The 17,735-nt window shown below is 41.0% G+C and overlaps 1 protein-coding gene across 4 annotated transcripts in view; it reads left to right on the top strand.

The window, feature by feature from the left end:
• UBN2 (ubinuclein 2) overlaps window positions 1-17,735 on the top strand; it is an 87,334-nt gene that overhangs the window by 64,772 nt on the left and 4,827 nt on the right. For 3 of the 4 annotated variants that reach the window (XM_036010948.1, XM_036010947.1, XM_036010946.1), the window contains one exon: window positions 1,058-10,985. The exons of the other annotated variant lie outside the window; for it this stretch is intronic. In XM_036010948.1, coding sequence (XP_035866841.1) covers window positions 1,058-1,107 — 50 coding nt within the window. In that variant the 3' untranslated portion in view covers window positions 1,108-10,985. Of the gene's footprint in view, window positions 1-1,057; window positions 10,986-17,735 lie in introns of those variants that run through there. 4 annotated transcript variants of the gene reach the window in all.

Genomic DNA, 17,735 nt, shown 5'->3' on the forward strand with positions numbered 1-17,735 from the left:
GTCAGTGTTCGAAAGTCATGTCCAGAAATTGTAATAGTTTACATTACAATTGCAAAGTTATTTTAATAGTATTCTGTTTATATAGCTTTTGAAATAATCATCCTATTTGTTGCTGTATGTTTTCCTGAATAGAGGCAGTTTTTTGTTTTGTTTATGTTTTACCAGGTTAATTTAAATATCACATGAGTCGACCTAGCAGCCTTACTTTTGTGCTGTCCCTCAGGCTTACGATTGTTACCATAGTACAGTATTTTGTTCTTTCCACCTGTGTATTTCTTCCCTGCCTCCCGCCTTTTTGTTAGACATGGCAGGGGTGGGGTGGGGTCTCATGTTCCTCGTTAAGGCAATGACCCGTTAGAGACTTCTCTCTCTGTATATATTTCTGGCTTTCAAAGTCACCGGGTCCTGCTCATGCCGAGTTTCAGTAGAGCAAGCAGCATATTCGTAGCAGAAGTTAGATGGCCATAGATAGAGCTAGAGACCCTCGTTCCTGTGGCAGGCTTTCCCGGCACTGAAACTTCCGCAGGTGAGGACCGAAACAAACGCTCAGCTGGAGTTCTCATTGCCAGTGTGCCCCTTCGTTAACATAAATAATTGAGAATTAATTATCAAGTGCTATGTGTTGGCCAGAAATTTAATTTTAATTAATATAGGTCGGCAAAAGAATGAAATTGACCTTGTCTTGTAAAGGAATCAAAAGATGGGGTACGTCCCTTGAAGGTGGGGATTGTGTCTTTTGTGTTCCCGCGTAGCCTTCGCACGATTCGCTGTGAGGTGTGATATAATAAATGCTTGTTGAAGTAGTATTTGTGGAACACTGAAGACCAATCGAACCACAGTCATTTGAGATAAGAGGGTCGTTCTTGTTGAGTTTTTTTTTTTCTTTATGTTCCCTCAACCTCTACAGCACTCTGTACAGCTTGTTAGCTATTAATGGTTATCTTCTTAGCAGTGTCATCCATATGAACATTAGAAATTAATTATTCTTTTTGCTTTGCTTTTTAATCTGTTTTTAATCTCATACCTACCCATATCAATTAAACATCTCTTTTCTTAGATGGAGGCCAAAGTAAAGGGGACTCTAAATTACCACGGAAATCTCAGTGACTTCCCAACACGCAAAGGAGATGAGACACTCAGCTGGCTGATGGAATCTACCTGATGGGAAAGTACTCGTGTGGTCATAGGGCTGCTGTTCTGTCGATGTTTACATTCTCTCGTCCCGAGCACTGTGGTGAGGAGGAAAAAGAAAAGAGAACATTACTTGAGTTAAAGCCAGGTGCAGGAGGAAGAAATGATTTCTTGCAAAGTTAGTGACCTTTGGTCTCTCATAACGAAAGACAAAGTTACCGTGTTACTTGTCTTGAAAGAGACTCAGTTGTCAAACCCACAGAAGTACAAATTTGGTTTTTCCCCGGGGGAGGAAGAAAGAAATTGAGGATATGGGTAAACTCCATCCATCCTGGGGGTTGAATCTGAACACTCGTAGACATAATGGATAATAAAAGGCAGTGTGTCTGGAATCGGGCCAGTTTGTCAGGAGTCAGGATCATGTCTATTTGAGTGGACTGTGGAGCAGATTTGCCACACAAACAATTAACGACTCTGTGTCTGATGCAGACCGTAGCCGAGAAAATACTATACCCTCAAAAATCCTGAACAAACTTGAATCTTCTCCAGTGTGTAGCGACTCGCCATGTAAATCAGTGGACTAAGATGCTTCAGGAAAGTTATTTTAGCACAGTGATATATATTATTAAATCATCGAGATTTTTAAAAGTCGAGAAATGGAGCCTGTTGCTCTTCATAGACAAACTTAGATACCCCCTTTTTGTAAAAGGGTCGATTTCATCTTCCATTCAGAAGCAGATACTTAACTCTCCTCTTCAGGTGATTTGTGCATCTGGTATTGACTGGTTAATTCTTATTTCCACTCTTGATGCTGAAATGTGACTGTGCTCACATTTTTCTCTGGAGAAACGGGGATCTTTGATGTGGGGCTGCGGCTTTGGTGCTCGCAGCCCTTGCAGGTCTGCCGCTGTGGACTCGGCTGCCCCCGGCTTCTGTTCTTCCAGCTAGTGGTACTCCAGGTGACTGTTACCTGCTGCTGTTGGCAGGGGTCAGTGTGTACTCCATGTGCTTCTTCACTGACCGTTCAGATAGCATATATATATATATTTTTGGAATTTTTAAGATAGTATTTTAAAGGGAGAAATTGCATTAGAATCATGGTATGTGCAAGGGATTATTTTTTATAACAATCACAGTGTATTTTTACTCCCTCTATCCAATGTAATGAAGCTGACTGGGAGCATTTACTAATATTTACTCCGAATATTGATATGTGAGTAAACCTGCGGATAAAGAGACTCCTAGTTATTATGGCTTCCTTATGCAAATAACATACTCAGCAAAGGATGTTAAGGGAGAAATTTATGGTTTTTGTTTAGATACATTTTATTGGATTTTTTTTTCACACCTCATCAGTCTAGTCTTTTCCTTCTTTCTCTGTCTTTTCTTCCCCTTCCTATTTTTAGGCTTCTAAATGTTTTCAGACTGCATCCAAGAATGGTGTAAGCTTGGTCCATCCATAATGACAGACTAACCTTAAAAAACAGCGTCAGATTAATAGTAGCAATATTTCTTCAGTATGTTTTCACTACAAATCCCACCATAACTGTTAGGTTGATTCCAGTAAGAGTATTGACCAGGCCCTTTTCTCCTTTTATAAGTAGTAGTCCGGGATCGCCTGTGGGACTGTGGCCACAGATCTGCCCAGTGCTGTGTACCTACATTTTTGCTTCAAAGTCACATTGGCTTGCTTCATAGCAAAATGGTGATAAATAACTGAAAAGTTTAGTTCCAGGAACTTGTTACAATAAGGGCAAAAGATCATCGCAAAAGAATCATTGATACAGTTACTTGCCTCTAAGAATTTAGATTACCGTCACCGGTAAAACAAATTAGAATATTATGTCAACCCTGGTAGATATTTTGGGAGGATATTAGGATGTTGCAGAGAGGTTTGACTTGAATTGAGTATGTTTGATTAAAATTTGTTTTTTAATTAGGCAAGCTTACCCAATTCTTGAATTATTCTAATGTGTGGCATGCCTCGTGTCTTTATCTACTTTGGAAAAAAAGAATAGTGTCCCCTAATGCTGTGTAGGCATTTTCCTTTGGGAAGGTGGCCTTCGTTTTACTGCCGCACCAGGAGAGAAGCCAGAGTGCATGTTAATCTCTTCCTGCTGATAACTGTGCATGTATTCATTTGCGTGTGTGTGTACATACTGTTACTCATATATAACTTCATTACTAGTTTAAGTCAAGAAGTAATCATTTCAGTTTCTTAATAAACCCATCAGTTCTGATTCATGCCATGTGAAGATCCCTAATGCTTCTGTCATCGTTAGAGAAGAACAGGATTATCAGTTCTTCCCCCAGTATCGTTTTATAACCATTAAAAATAATCTGAAGGTCTTTGGCTCTGAGAAGTCCATATATATGGAGATTATGTTCCGTTCTCTTTGGTCTTGATACCTTGGGACCTGCTGCCAGATCCCTACCTCACCTCCCCCACCACCCCCCACATCTTCACTAACTTACATCCATGTCAACCAGGACTGCCCTTGTTTAGGTTGTACAAATGAAACAGACATCCGTATATTTCTTAATAGATAAGTATGATCAGCAACCTCCTACATGTAAATACAAAGCTATTTCTTTTCTAGACCATAACATTGAAAGTGATGTCACCTCTCTTTACAGTTTTTCTTACTTAAAAACAAACATATAAATTGGTTATTTTTTAGCACAGAGACTTGTGACTCATACTGTATTTTTTTGCACTTATTTTTTGAAGTGGCGAGTAACTGAAAAGGATATAAAGCAATGTGTATTTCTGAAGAGCATTAGCAACACCCCAATGCAAATATAATCAGCACACTTAATTACGTCCCATTCAGTGGGATCCTTGATTCAGGAAAATGAAGCTGTTTGTTTTCAACTGTCTTGTATTTTAAATTGCCTTCACTGATAGATAAGCTGTTACTGTACTTCCAAGGTGATCCTCAGTATTCACAAGCAATAATGGTCGGCAGGGCTGTCTTCCGAGACAGCCATGCTGAGCCCCAGCTGGAGACTGTTTGGGAGCAAAGTGTCAAGCTCATTCAGAGCCTCCAAAATCAATGCAAGCAATAATTCCATTCTAAGTCAATGAGAATTCTTTCACCTGTGCTTCTCAGATCAGAGAGGAAAAGAAATCATGGTTTTAAAACAGCCCGAAGAAAAAGATTTCGGGAGAAGAAGTGAGGTTAATCTGAGTTCACAAAGTCTGATGCTCTGAGGAATCAGAGGATCACGCTGGTGCGTTCTTTCACGCCTGCCACCCCTGAGATGGATGCTGTCAGCCCGGGGAGCGTTTCATACCGTAGAGGCTGGATAGGGCGATTTGACCACCGCGGCAGGAGGAGCAGCCGGGCACACGCGTGTTTGATGGCTGTGGGTTTGACACCTGTTTGAAAACAACTGATTGGAAAAGAGTTTTAACCCAGAAATTTTTTTTTCCCAAAGCAGATCTAAATTGTTTACTACCCAGGGTTGGGAAGGGCAGGCACCTCTAGTCTTTCTCCTTTGGGTGCTCTCTGCCACCCACCTTTTCACCTCTACTTGGCTCAAGACATTTTCTGAAATGGAAATTCTACTGGTTTTCAAACTGCCATTGATTATGAGAACTCTATGTCCCTTGGGATCATCTCTTAGAACTCCAGTTACCTATCATATTTGCTGCTACATTTGTACAATGAACTCTGCCTGTATTGATCGACTTTAACCTAATCCACAGTTCTTTGTTTCTCAAAGGTTTTGTCATATAATTTGACCCATGTATAGAATTAGGATGCTTTATTTTAGGAGTGTACCATAAAAAAGCACACTGGTCCCCGTATTCTTTTTATCATCATTTAGGTTCTGAATTTGTGTTTGCTTGTTTGGTTTGTTGGTGTTTGTTTTGCTTTGTTTTATTTTCAATTAGAAATAGAATTGTGGGAAAACCTGTAATCGGGCCAAACTCGAGAACCCCTGCGCGTCCGCACTGGTTTCTGCTGACCTGCGGTTCTCTGAGGGGCTCTTTCACTTTCTGTTGTGCGTGTGTGACTGTGTTTGTTTTGCTTTGTTTTTGCTTTTGGGGGCTTTTGTTTTTGTAATAATGAAACTGAAGAAAAATTCAGTAGTGAGTAAATGACTGATTATGAACATGTTATGCAATTTTATTTTATAAAATCTGAGGGGAAAGTTTAACTCTCTGTAAATCATTTCTTAGCTCTGGTAAAACGCTTACATTGCTCCTCTAAAACATGCTCAATTCTGGCCTTTGTCTTTTTTAAGTGCCTTTTTTTCTTTCTTCCCCCTCGCCCCCTTTTGAAACTGTTCTCAGATACCCTAAAGTACAGGCTGACAAGTCAGGGGATTCAGGAGGAAAGAATCTCAAACTTGCCAACATCACGCCATGCTGTAATGCTCTTCTTTTTCTTTACGTGTACATGGAGATATGTGTTAAGATACATGCATATATACGTGCATATATATGTACACATACGTAATATATATGAGCAACTAGTAGCTGCTGTACCGTTGCATCGTTTCTGAACAGTCCCCTTTCAGTGTTTGCAAGACCACGGCTTTGCGTATTCCACTGCTTCCAGTCCCTGCAAATGGGCGCATTGGGAATCATGGTATTGTATCTGAATGCGTCCGCAAGGTAGTTAGCAACTTTGTCAGCATTAAAAATGCATCATGTTTTCTTCTGGGAAAGGAGTTTTGAGAAATTCATATAGCTGCATTGCATATCTGTCAAAGGTTAATAAACTTAGAAGTAGAAAAACTTCAGATACTTGGGGGAAAACACTTATATAACCTAGAGCATTATTGAGAGATCTTCAGTTTTTTTTTCCTTTGCCAGACATTTGGCTTGATCCGCTTTTATGGTTATTTAAATTCTTCCCTTGAGCAAAAATAACAATCTTCGGTATCTAAGATTCATCCTTTTTTTGTTGAAAACATGTGAGACATGATAAGGGGGACTAAGTTGAACCAATCTTCAAAACCCAGGACAAGTAGTATCTAATCTAATAAGTACCTCCTTTTAAGTACATTTGAATGGGAAGAGGAGACTGGTGGCTGAAAGGAGGCAGAGGCTCCTGGTAGTGTCGCCTGATAACCAGACTGCTAGGAGGCGGCCTCTGCTCGTTCGGGCTCCTCTTGGGTTGCTCTGCTGGGGGAATGTCAGTTAACCTTTGTGCCTCAGAGTACCCGCCAGGGTATTGGGTATAGTTAAGTATTCACCTACCTCCCGGGGATATCAGAGACTTTGCTATTTGAAAACTACTTCGAGTTTCTCTAAAATGTCCTATATAATTAAAAAAGTATTATCATCGTCCTGCAGAGGCTAAAGAATGGGTAGAAAAACACCATATGATCTTTAAGTTTAAAAACAAATCACTGGAATTCTAATTGAGATACATATTTGTTATTTAAACATATTATATTTGTGGTGGGGTAAAATGGTTACTTTGAGATTAATACGTGGGAAGGGGGAAATAGCACTATGTTTCTTAATCACATATAGATCCTTTTTTTTTTCTTTAGCCTTTCATGGTGTTATTATGTGTGATTTTTGCCAGGGTTGCTGATGCTAGGTAAGGTTTGACTTAGCCTCAGTGACTGGACATTGGAGTTGATAAATGATCCCGAAAGCTTTATCTGCCTCACTTTTCCATGCTCTCCATCTGATTTCCTTATATTAGTTGTTCATTGGTGGATCGCCAAGCTTTTCCAAGAATGAATGGGAGTCTCCTCATTCTTGTAAATTGGAGATTGTGTACTATTCCTGCAACTATAGGTTATCTATCTCTGCAGGATGCACTTCTAGCCAGTTTACCTTTGTAATTTATGCTTCTTTTACCCATGAAAGAGTGGAAGCCATCGGCTGCTCAGGTTGTAGGAAAACAGGAGAGGGGAGGCAAGACCCACTTCCTAGCCGGGGCAGGGGTGGGGAGGCTGGGGGTGGAAGGAAGCCAGGTTCACCCACTCCGAGGAGGAGAGGAAGATCATTTTATCCCACCTCCCACCCCAGTATAGTGGGTAGGAATACATAGCGTTTTCCTTCTATCGTTTAAAGCAACAGGAAAAAGTGGATGCTGTATTTCTAGCTAAGGTTCAATGCTGAGCAACAATTGTTAGGGGTTGAGTATAGATTTATATTGTAGCACATACTCCGGATCAGGAAAGAACACATGGCGGGGGGTGGGGGGACAAATTACCCGGTGCAGGGGAGCTAGGAGAAGGCAGCAGGCCCGAGCAGACAAAGCGTTGTGGCTAATTCCCAGAATTGGCCGAGGCTCATTTACTCTCTAGTGACGGGGCATTTTTTCTTAGAAATCACTTTTTGGTTTTCTTATGCTTTTTCCAGCCAAGACCTTAGTTAGTAGCCTCTAACTATCAACTATGCAGATAAATATACTCCTTATTTTCCACATTTTTCATTCTTTAAATACCAGGTGTTAAGACTTCTACCCAAAGAAATAAGGCATAAGGGTTTTGTTGGATGTGCGTTTGTTGCTCTAGGGAAATTTACAGAAGCATAACATAGAGATATTTTATGTGTTCTTCTATCTTAGAATGTGAACCTTATGTTTAAAAAGTTACGTACAGACCCTTTCACTGGCGCAGAACTGGAGCTCACATCCTACCTCCGGGTAGGTGAGAGAGGTCATACCAGTGTTCCATTCTGAGAAAGTTTTAGATTCTGTGGCACGTGTTCAGGTTTGTAGAGCTGAACAGATTGTCAGACTCGAATTAAAAATAGCTTTGAAGGTTAATGTTGAAGTTTTCTTCATTTCCTTTGCATTTCCCTCTTCTTTCCCTTTGTTTGTGCTCTTTAGTTAGCCATTTCATCAGCCAGTTGCTACACTGGAACGTGAGCCGAGTGTCGTTCCTAGCCCGGGGAGCAGCGGTTCGGCTGTCTTGCCCCGCCTGTTCTCACTCACTGTGGCCCCGCTCTGTGTCCCACTGAGCTCAGAGGGGAGGCTGCAGCCGTGTTCCCCAGGGCTGCTCGCACCCCAGCACAGGCTCAGGGAGGGGCGCTAGGATCTGAAGGACTTGATATTAAAGTACTTTTTTCTCGGATACTCCCCCAGTACCATTTGCTTGAAAGTAGCTATTTGTGACCTTTATTTACTTTCTCTGTACTGTAATACTTCTCTTTCTTAGTCTTTCTCACATATTTTAATTTTATAGCTGGCTAATTCTTAAGTTTCTGACACTTTTCTGAACTGTTAACCAAACAGGTCAGGAATACTTTCAGAAATCCCAGCAGTGTAAGTAAAGGGGTCCGTGTTTCCAGGACTTAGAGTCATCACTGAGAACCGGAATTTTTTTCTCTTCTCCTTTGTGTTAAAAAGTAGATCTCTCTACTATACAGTGTAGTAGCTGCATTTCATGGCTTCCTCTTGATACTTTTTGAGGTTATTCATAAGTGGTGCAGGCCTTTGTTAGGGGCTCTTACTTCTCTCAGTTCTCTGCCTTGCTTATTTTATATTTCTCTGGAATAAACTTCATTTGCAAAGGTTGAAGTCAAACAGGCCATGTGAATGAATTCCTAGTATCAATTTTACGTTCCTCAGAAAACTGTACATTATTTGCTCCCATTTTGCTAATAATAATATAATTCTCTATTTTATCTTAAATCTAGTTTTAAAACATTTTATAGTGGAGCACTAATGGAAAGCTAATTAAATTCAAACAAGATGAGTATTACCCAAGATAACTTGAAAATACTTCTGTTTTTGAAGTCAGCAGTGGTGTGCAGCCTCTCGGCACATTTGGGAGCGAGCAGTAACCAAGCGCAGCCGGTTGGCGTGGTTTTCTCTGCGACAGCCTGCCCTTAGTCCGTGCGGCCGCAGCTGTCTTGTGTTTTCTGTCCCCGCAGCCGTGACCTGCCCTCAGTGTTTGCTCCTCTCTGCTGCTAGCAAGGGGAGTGTGCTCCGTGCCAGCACCCTGGGTTTCCGTTCCCGTACCCGCAGAATCGCCAGGGGGGTCATTACCCCAGTGTAGGCTAGAAGCATTGATAGAGAAAGAAGTTATTCTTGGTTAACACAGGTATTACTGTTTTACATAGTCAGTCGGGAAGCTGGCCAACTTTTAAAGTCCTGGCTCTGCCTGAAGAATTAATTACACACACCTTCTGAAACCTTTAGATAAACAAGGGCCCTTCCATCAGTAGAGTTAGGTTCCCGACCTACAAAGTGTTTCCTCTGATCCGTGGCCAGCCTCCCGAGAAAGGAGTCAAGCTTTGTACTGTTCTTCGCTGGCTGTCACTGAAAAATTATAATTTATTATAATATTAAAATTATATTGTATTATAATAGAAAGTATCAAAAATACCAACTGTTCTTAAGAGTAGGCAAATCTGAGGCTTGCCATTGAGTTTTGCTTGCTACACAGTGTCAAGCTTAGAAGAGGAAAAGAAATCTCTGGCTGGCAAAAATGTTGTGTCCCAAATAACGTGTTAATCAGAGTTCACCAAGGTAGCTAAGTGATTGGTGTTTTCTCCCTTTTTTTACTGGCAAGAAAGTTTATTTGCAGCTGTAAAAATTATTGTGGGACTGCAGACCTATTTGCTATAACTGATTGGAAATAAGGATTCTGATTTTTAGTCTGGCTAATAAGCACATATTTCCAACCTTTACAGTCCAGATTTTGATGAGGGAAAGACTTTTGTTTGGTAACAGAAGGAAAAACAGGACTCATTCATGCAGTGCAAGTTCACTCTGTAGAGGAACCTCCCTCCAGGTGCACACCCTCCTCCGCCGGTGGCCACCTCCGAGCTGGAGATGGCCGCGGCGCGCGCTTTTCACCGCCAGCCCGCGAGGGAGGAGCCTCCGCGTGGCCGCTCCTCCGGGCGGAAGGCACTGGTTACTGTATTGCGTTTATTTATAGGGAGGTGCGTTTACGCTGACTTGAAGGGATATACTGTATTCTGAATAAGTGTGTGACTTAATATTTTGGGATTTTCTTTCTTCCTTTAAAACTGGACCTGAACACAGCTTTGAGTTGCTATTTGTAATAATCTCAGGACCTGAAAGATTGTAGCATTAGTGTGTCTTAAAAATTATGTACTGTACCAGCCATGGATTTTTGTAAATATACCTGTCTCCCTTTTTTGTATTATTTTAGTAAAAAATAATAATAAATTTAAATAAAAGGGGGTGGTGATGACGTGAGTGGGTGTGGGTATGTATGTGTGTGTGTTTGTATAAGGCTCTTTTGAGATGAACTCTGGTGCTTGTTGAATTTCCGGCTCTGATCGGAGCAGGAATATGGACAAACTGCTGCTACCGTGCCCTGCACTGAGCCCAGGTGTTTCCATTTCGTTTTTCCCAGCGGTCGATTACACGTGCTGCCAGGAAACGGCTAAGAACTTAAATCCTTCCCACTGCTGTCTTGCATTTGTATTCTGAGTTCTGCACACCCTTTGAAAATTCGTGGTAAAGCTTTTCAAACTTTGGGTGGTTCACTGGTCTCTGGTTTTTGGAGACTTATTGTCACTATTTTCTAAGAAAAAAGGAGGACAGGTAAAATTCTTTTTAACCAAAGTCACACATTTCATAAACCCTATAAATTTTGGATATGTGAGAGGGCTTAAACATTCCTAAATATAGACCTGTGAATTTAGTAAATGAACCCCATGGATGTACTCCTTCAGTGCAGGGATTTTTTTTCTTTTCTTTTGTTTCTATTTTTGCAACAGCCTTGCTCATATTCCAGTTGTAGCTAGCAAACCCCTGTTTTAAAGCAGGAGCCTTATATGATTTAGTGTAGATGTTTCCTGTCTGTCCGTCGTGACAGGGCCTTTTACATGAGTGTTTTTTCTTTTTGTACGTGTTACGTGTTTGTTGTATTAAATAAAGAGGAATGTACATACTCTTCTCGTGTGTGCTTATTATTGGGCCGCCTTGGATGTTAATACCTCATTCCCTCCACAGGGGTTGCGTGTCTGTCGTCTGTATCGCACTGTGCCAGGCACTGTGGCACACGGGAGTACGGGGCACAGCCCCTTCCAGCGGTGTGTTGACACACAGTTTGCAGTCACATGACGGGTTAGAAGATGGGTTCAAAATTTGTCCCAAAGGTGTGGTCCATGGCCACCTGACATTTAGTTCAGAACAAGAGAGAAGTTGGACTGGAGAGATCTGGGGAGACTTTGCCAAGTGGATGGCAGTTGAGCTGGGCCTCCGAAGCTAGGAGGGATTTGGCCAGGAAGAAGGAAAGGGCCATTCCTGGGTGGGCAGGAGGAAGCCAAAAGGAGACCAAGCTGGTGTGAGTGCGAGTTGGGGTTGTGGGGAGCCAGCGTCTGGGAGGCCAGGAAAGCGGGGTCACCACGTCCTTCCTTTGGCCTACGGGATGGGCGTGTGTGTATTCCAGGATGCTAATGGGGTCAAGGTCTGAAATGGGAATTACCTGCAAAGCCTCGCTTGTAGAGCACTGCTTCTGGAAAAGTATTATTAAGAGTAGAAAAGAGAATTAATTCAACCTTAGAAATCTAAGTAGGGAATGGGAAAAGGGTGAAGAGCTGGAAAGCAGCTTGTCAGAAATTGAACAGTGTGTCATTTGTAAGTGTAAATAGAAAGAAGGACGTGCCCCCAAGTGTAAAGAGTGGTGGTATGAGCCGTTTTTATTTTTCCTTTCACTGAGTGTATCGTCAATACATTGTCATCAATGTGAAGAGTTTTGAAAAGGCATGGACCTCATGCGTGGGGGCAAAGGGTAGGCCAAACTCCTTTATTAGAAAAACGAGTAATATTTGAGGACAGTGTTGTGAAAATGGCTACTCTTGGGAGTAGTAGCCCTTTAAGAATCATGTGCATGAATAATTTGACTACACTTAACCTTGCTGTCACCATCTTGTAAATGTATATTAACTTTTTTTTTTTTGCTTTTTTGTATATTGTTTTAAAGGTGCCATTGTTAAATGAGGTTTTTTTTTAAACCCATAATTTATCTTTCTTTGACCCTGGGATGCATTTGTGTTATCACTCATACTAGTTCTATTTTATTATAGTTAGTTCAAAAGAAGTTTAAGAGAAAAACCTTGGCCCAAGGAGTTACGGAGTTCAAATAGGAAACACAGAGAAATGCAACCAACTCCGTACAGTTGAATGAAAGTCAAGTTGTCCAAAATACAAAGTGATTCAAGAGAGTATAGAAAAATGCATGAAGCAACCCTGACTGATACAGCTCAGGGGACTTGAGCACCAGCCTGCAAACCAAAGGGTCGCTGGTTCAATTCCCAGTCAGGGCACATGCCTGGGTTGCAGGCCAGGTCCCCAGCTCGGGGAGTGTGAGAGGCAACCACACACTGATGTTTCTCTCCCTCTCTTTCTCCTTCCCTTTCTCTAAAAATAACTAAATAGAATGTTTTTGAAAAATACATGAAGTGGTAGTGTGTTTCACACTTGACTGTGTAGGCAAGGAGCCATCTCAGACCTGAGCTTTGGCACAGAGAAGTGTCTGTGGCTGGTTACGCAGAGGGTGGCTGGAGTAGCAACTAGATGGAGAGAAAGCAACATTAACAAACTGGTGACAGAGCTACTTTGCTCTTAACAGATTTATTCTAAGGGGGAAATAACTGTGTACAAAGGCTTCTGTACAAGGATATTCAGCTCAGTGTTGCTCTTAACAGTAAAAATTTGAAACAGTCTAGTGCCATGTTAGAGGGGATTGGTTAAGTAAATAAAAGTAATATTAAATAAATGTGAAGAATAAGATATGACCAAGATGTACATGTATTAAATGAAAGAGCAATTAGAAGCATAAGTGTAGCTAGGCACAGGGAAACACTTAGGGCATACACTCCAAAATATAAAGAGTTGGGTTAGAAGTGCTTTTGCTTTATTTTCTGACTTATATGTATTTTCAGTGAATGTGGATAACATGAATGAGGGTCTTTAAAAAAAAACAAGTGAGCTTGGCTGAAGAAAAGGAGAAAGAAATGGGAAGAAGACACTTGCCTCATCACTGGGAGAAGGGCAAAGAATTTATTTCAGCCTTGGCTGGTGTGGCTCAGTGGATTGAGTGCTGGCTTGTGAGCCAATGGGTCGCTGGCTCAATTCCCAGTCAGGGCGAATGCCTGGGTTGTGGGCCAGGTCCCCAGTAGGGGGCGTGCAAGAGGCAACCTCCCTCATTGATGTTTCTTTCCCTCTCTTTCTCCCTCTCTTCCCCTCTCTCTATAAATAAATAAATGAAGTCTTTTATAAAACAAAAAAGAATGTATTTCATTCACTCAGACCCTACTAGATCCCAAAAGTGGATCTGGCTGAGGGGAAGACAATGAATACCTTGGTTTAAAATAAAGGATTTTCAAAAAGATGATTCTCGCACTTGGTTTTAAAAACTAGGAAGTACATGGGCAGACAGCAAGTGCAGAGCATCGCATTCCTGCCCATGGTGTCCCCATTTTCTTCCTCCAGAGCAACCGCTATTACTGGTTTCTCCAGTTCTCAGTATAAATATGTATTTGACTTTTAACATAAGTTTAGCATACATATCTGCTGTACTATACCTAGCATTTCTTCCAGCTTTCTTTTTATACCTTTTGGTATTTTACAGTTGTGGTATCGTGACGACTTACTGTATTCATTCGTTATTGATGTGTGTCTAGATTACTATCACAGGCTGAACTGCGGCAGCCTGTATGTATCCACAGTCTGTCTGCGTATCACATGGACAGTCAGAAGTCCATTTTGATTGGATAATAATTACCTAACACTATAGTTCTGAAGGCCTGTCTAGAATCTGTTACTGCTTCATATCCCCTGTAAGCTTTGAGAAATACATGAGAAAATAAATCTCATTTCAAAGACTTGAAAATTGGACATAAAAGCACAAAAGGTGATCCCAGGTGCACTAGAAGCTGAGTTACGTTGCAAGTGAGATGGTGAGATTTTTGAAGGACAGTGACGACCCCCTCTGAGGCCAGTATGCTGTGTGGTATGTCGTGGGTGTCCTTATCTCAAGAACGATCGCTCTTCCCCATCCATATGTGCCTTGACGTGGCTTGCTTTTTCTGTGTCTGTATATTTACCTCCTCTGTGTCCCTGTGTCTGTCCCTCCACCATTTCTTCACTAGCTTTTCTAGCAGCGTGGCATAGCATGGAGGAGAACAGACTGACATAAGACAGACTTGAATTCCCAAGTCCTCGTATGGTGCTGTGGCCCGTTAGACAGGAGGTCAGCCCGTTCCCTCACTTCTACGGTGACAATACCCGATGGCGGGGGTTCGTTGTGGAATCAGACGAAGGATGGAAAGCACCTAGCATAGTGCCTAGCACACAGAGCTAATAAATGGTGGCAACTATTCTGTCTCTCTTCTGCCTTTTTTCTTCTTAAAGTCCTGCTTCCTCTTGCTCTCCTAATTTCCCAAAATATCTAAGAGAAGCCACGGTGTTTTTAAAAACTCTTTATTCGTTACAGTACAGGCATGAATAACCACCAGTGAAACTCCATTCATTGTAGGTATCAGACCCCTGGCTTAGCAAGTAAAAGGAAACAGCTGTGAAAAAAAAAATAGCGTATTAAACACAACGGTAAAGGGAATCTTTTGGTTCATGTAACTGCATAGTCTAGAGGACCATCTAGTTTAGGTGAAGCTTTATCCGGTGATTTAATGTCACCAAGATCCTGCCCTGTCTCTGCTGTGGCATTCCGAGGGTCGGGTTTCACAGGTAGCCCTCTGACCACCTCTGGCTCCTCCGTCATAGCCAAAAGGCTGCTCTAGTTATAGACTGTTTGTAGGTGTTCTAGCTAGTTTATTTTTGCTTTATTGCACCTCATGCAAAGCGGTGCACGAATGATGTGTCTCAATGCATAGGACATGGTCATCGTCACTCAGTACAAGAACACATTCCCTCTTTTTATTATATTTGAGTTTCTCCTTCCATAGTCCCCATTCCCCTCAGGCCCACAGGCACCCACTCTTACTTTTTTGATATGTGCCCCTTGTTACGCATGCATCCTTCTAAAATAAGCAGTGTTATTTTATGTGTGTGTGATTCAAACTTAATACACATGGCCCTGTGCTGTAAATTTTGCTCTTCCCTGCTTTTCTCATTTTCCTTAAATTTATCCACGATGCTGTATGTACATCCTGTGTGTTGCTTCTTATCTCTGCCTAGTGTTCCACACTGTGCATCCACCGCATTTTACGTAGCCACTCCCTAGAGGCGTATACCTGGGTTGCCTCCAGTAATTCCTTATTACTGCTAGGAAGGTTCTAGTCTGTGAATTACCTGTTCACCTCTGGTCCTTATTCAATGTCATTGTCGTCTTTTTGTTACAGATAGTAATCTTTCATCAATTTTAAATGTGCCAGATATTTTGGACTGTTACCTGTCTTTTAACTTTGTGACCTCTTTTATTGAATAGGAAACCTTATGTTTTTAATAGTCAAATCAATCTACTTTTTGTGTACATTTATGTTTTGAAGGGCTTGTTATGAAATATTTCCCTAGCCCTAGGTCACAAAGATGTACCCCTACATTTTCTTCTACCGCCTTTATAGTCTTGCCTGTCACTTCTTCACTTACCACCCAGTTCTTGTCTGCCTTTGTAATGTTGGGTAGCATAGGAATCCAGCTTTATTTTTCTGCAGTTAGTGAGGCAATTTTCCCAGCACCATCTAGTAAGTCAATACTTTTCCCATTAATTTTTGGTTCCATTGTCATCATATGTCAACATGTCCTATATGCAAGGGTCTATTTCGCGCTTTATTCTGTTCCATCATTCTGTTTGTTTATTTCCATGCCAGTAACATGATATGTTTCAACACTGTAGACTTACAGTGTGCTCTAATGCAGTATTCCCCCCATCTGTGGCTTTGCTGTCTGCATTTTTAGTTACTCATGGTCCACCACAGTCCAAACTTATTAGACGGAAAAATCCAGAAAAAGAAAATGTGTAAGTTTTAAATTGCACGCCATTCTGAGTTACACGATGGAATCTCGCACTGTCCTGCTCTGTCCCCCCCAGGGATATGATTCATCCCTTTGTCCAGTGTCCCCACACTGTGTACAGTACCTGCCTGTTAGTCACTTAGCCGTCTCAGTTATCAGACTGACTATTGAGGTATGGCAGTGCTTGTGTCCAAGTCACACTTACTTTACTTAATAATAGCCCCCAAGCTGAAGAGTTGTGATGCTGGCCATTTAGGTCTGCCAATGTGTTTAACAGGGCTTCCTTTGAATGAAATGACACATATGTGTCTAGGGAAAAAACACAGTGTATACTGGGTTGAGTACTACCCTCCAGGTCTGAGGCATCCACTGGGGGTCTTGCAACCAGTCCCCTTTGGATAGTGGGGGACTGTAGTGAGGAGAGCCTCCCTCTGCTCTTCTATGTGGACTCTGCTAATTTGGGATTTTTACCCTTTTATACATTAGAGAATAAAATCTTCAAATTTTATTTAAAAAACGAGCTGGCCCTGGCCAGTGACTTAGTTGGAACATCATCCCATACAACAAAAGGTTGTAGGTTCGATTCCTGGTCAGGGTGCATACCTAGGTTGCCGGTTTGATCCCTGGTTGTAGTGTGTTCAGGAGGCAACCAATGGATATTTCTCTCACATCAATGTTTCTCTTCACCATACCCACCCCTCCTGTATCTCTAAAATCAAGAAACAATGTCCTTGAGTGAGAATTTTTTTTAAAAAGCCAAAATGTTTATTGGGATTGAATTTTATTTGTAGAGTAGTTTAGGAAGAATATAATCTATACTCTGTTAAATTTCCTCGTTTGTGGTATATTCAAATTCTCTTTTATGTCTTCTAATGTACCTTTTTAGGAATGGTTTGTTATATTTTCTCATGGTTTTTGCTGATATCAAAGAATGCTCTTGGTTTTGGAAATTGAGTTTGTATTCAGCAACTTTGCCAAACTCTTATTCTAATAACTAGTCTGATTATTTTATTAACTTTTCAATGGAGATGATCATATCTACAAATCAATGTAATCTCCTTTTCCAGTTCTTTCACTTCTTATGTTTTATCTTAGGCTCTAGAGCATTAGACTGGCCCCTACTATGTCAGACATTTGTGGCTCCTTATTTTAATGGCAGAATATTTAAATTTTCTCCACTGAGTATGGTGTTTATACTAGATTTTTGATACATAATTTTTATGAAGTTAAGATAGTTTTCTACTCCTAATTTCCTGGGAATATTAATCATAAGTATGAGTTGAATTGTATCAGGTTCTTCTTTCCTATAACACCTGTATGTGATCAACACTTGCAGAACATTTCTTAGAAATGTGTGCATAATACATCATTTTTATTCTTAGAATCTTTGTGGTATCTGTATTTGTTTTCCTGTTTTCACGTTGTTTTGTGTACATACATCTTTTCCCTTCATCAGTCTTGCCACAGGTTTGTTCTTAATGTTTCAAGGAGCCATGAATTTTATTGGGTGAATATATGTTCATTGTGGTTATATATTTTAATCCATTTTTAACCATTATATAATGCCTCCCAATTTATGGCATTTTTGCCCTAATATTAAATTTGATATTCTAGCTATCAGTATCTCAAGTAAAATTCCATTGTATGAATATATCACATTTTTATTTACCCCATTTTTCAGCCAGTAGACACTTGGGCTGTTTCCACTTTTTGAATACAGGGGTGTGA

Source organism: Phyllostomus discolor, chromosome 10 (genome assembly GCF_004126475.2).
Source record: "Phyllostomus discolor isolate MPI-MPIP mPhyDis1 chromosome 10, mPhyDis1.pri.v3, whole genome shotgun sequence".
Taxonomy (NCBI): Eukaryota; Metazoa; Chordata; class Mammalia; order Chiroptera; family Phyllostomidae; genus Phyllostomus; species Phyllostomus discolor.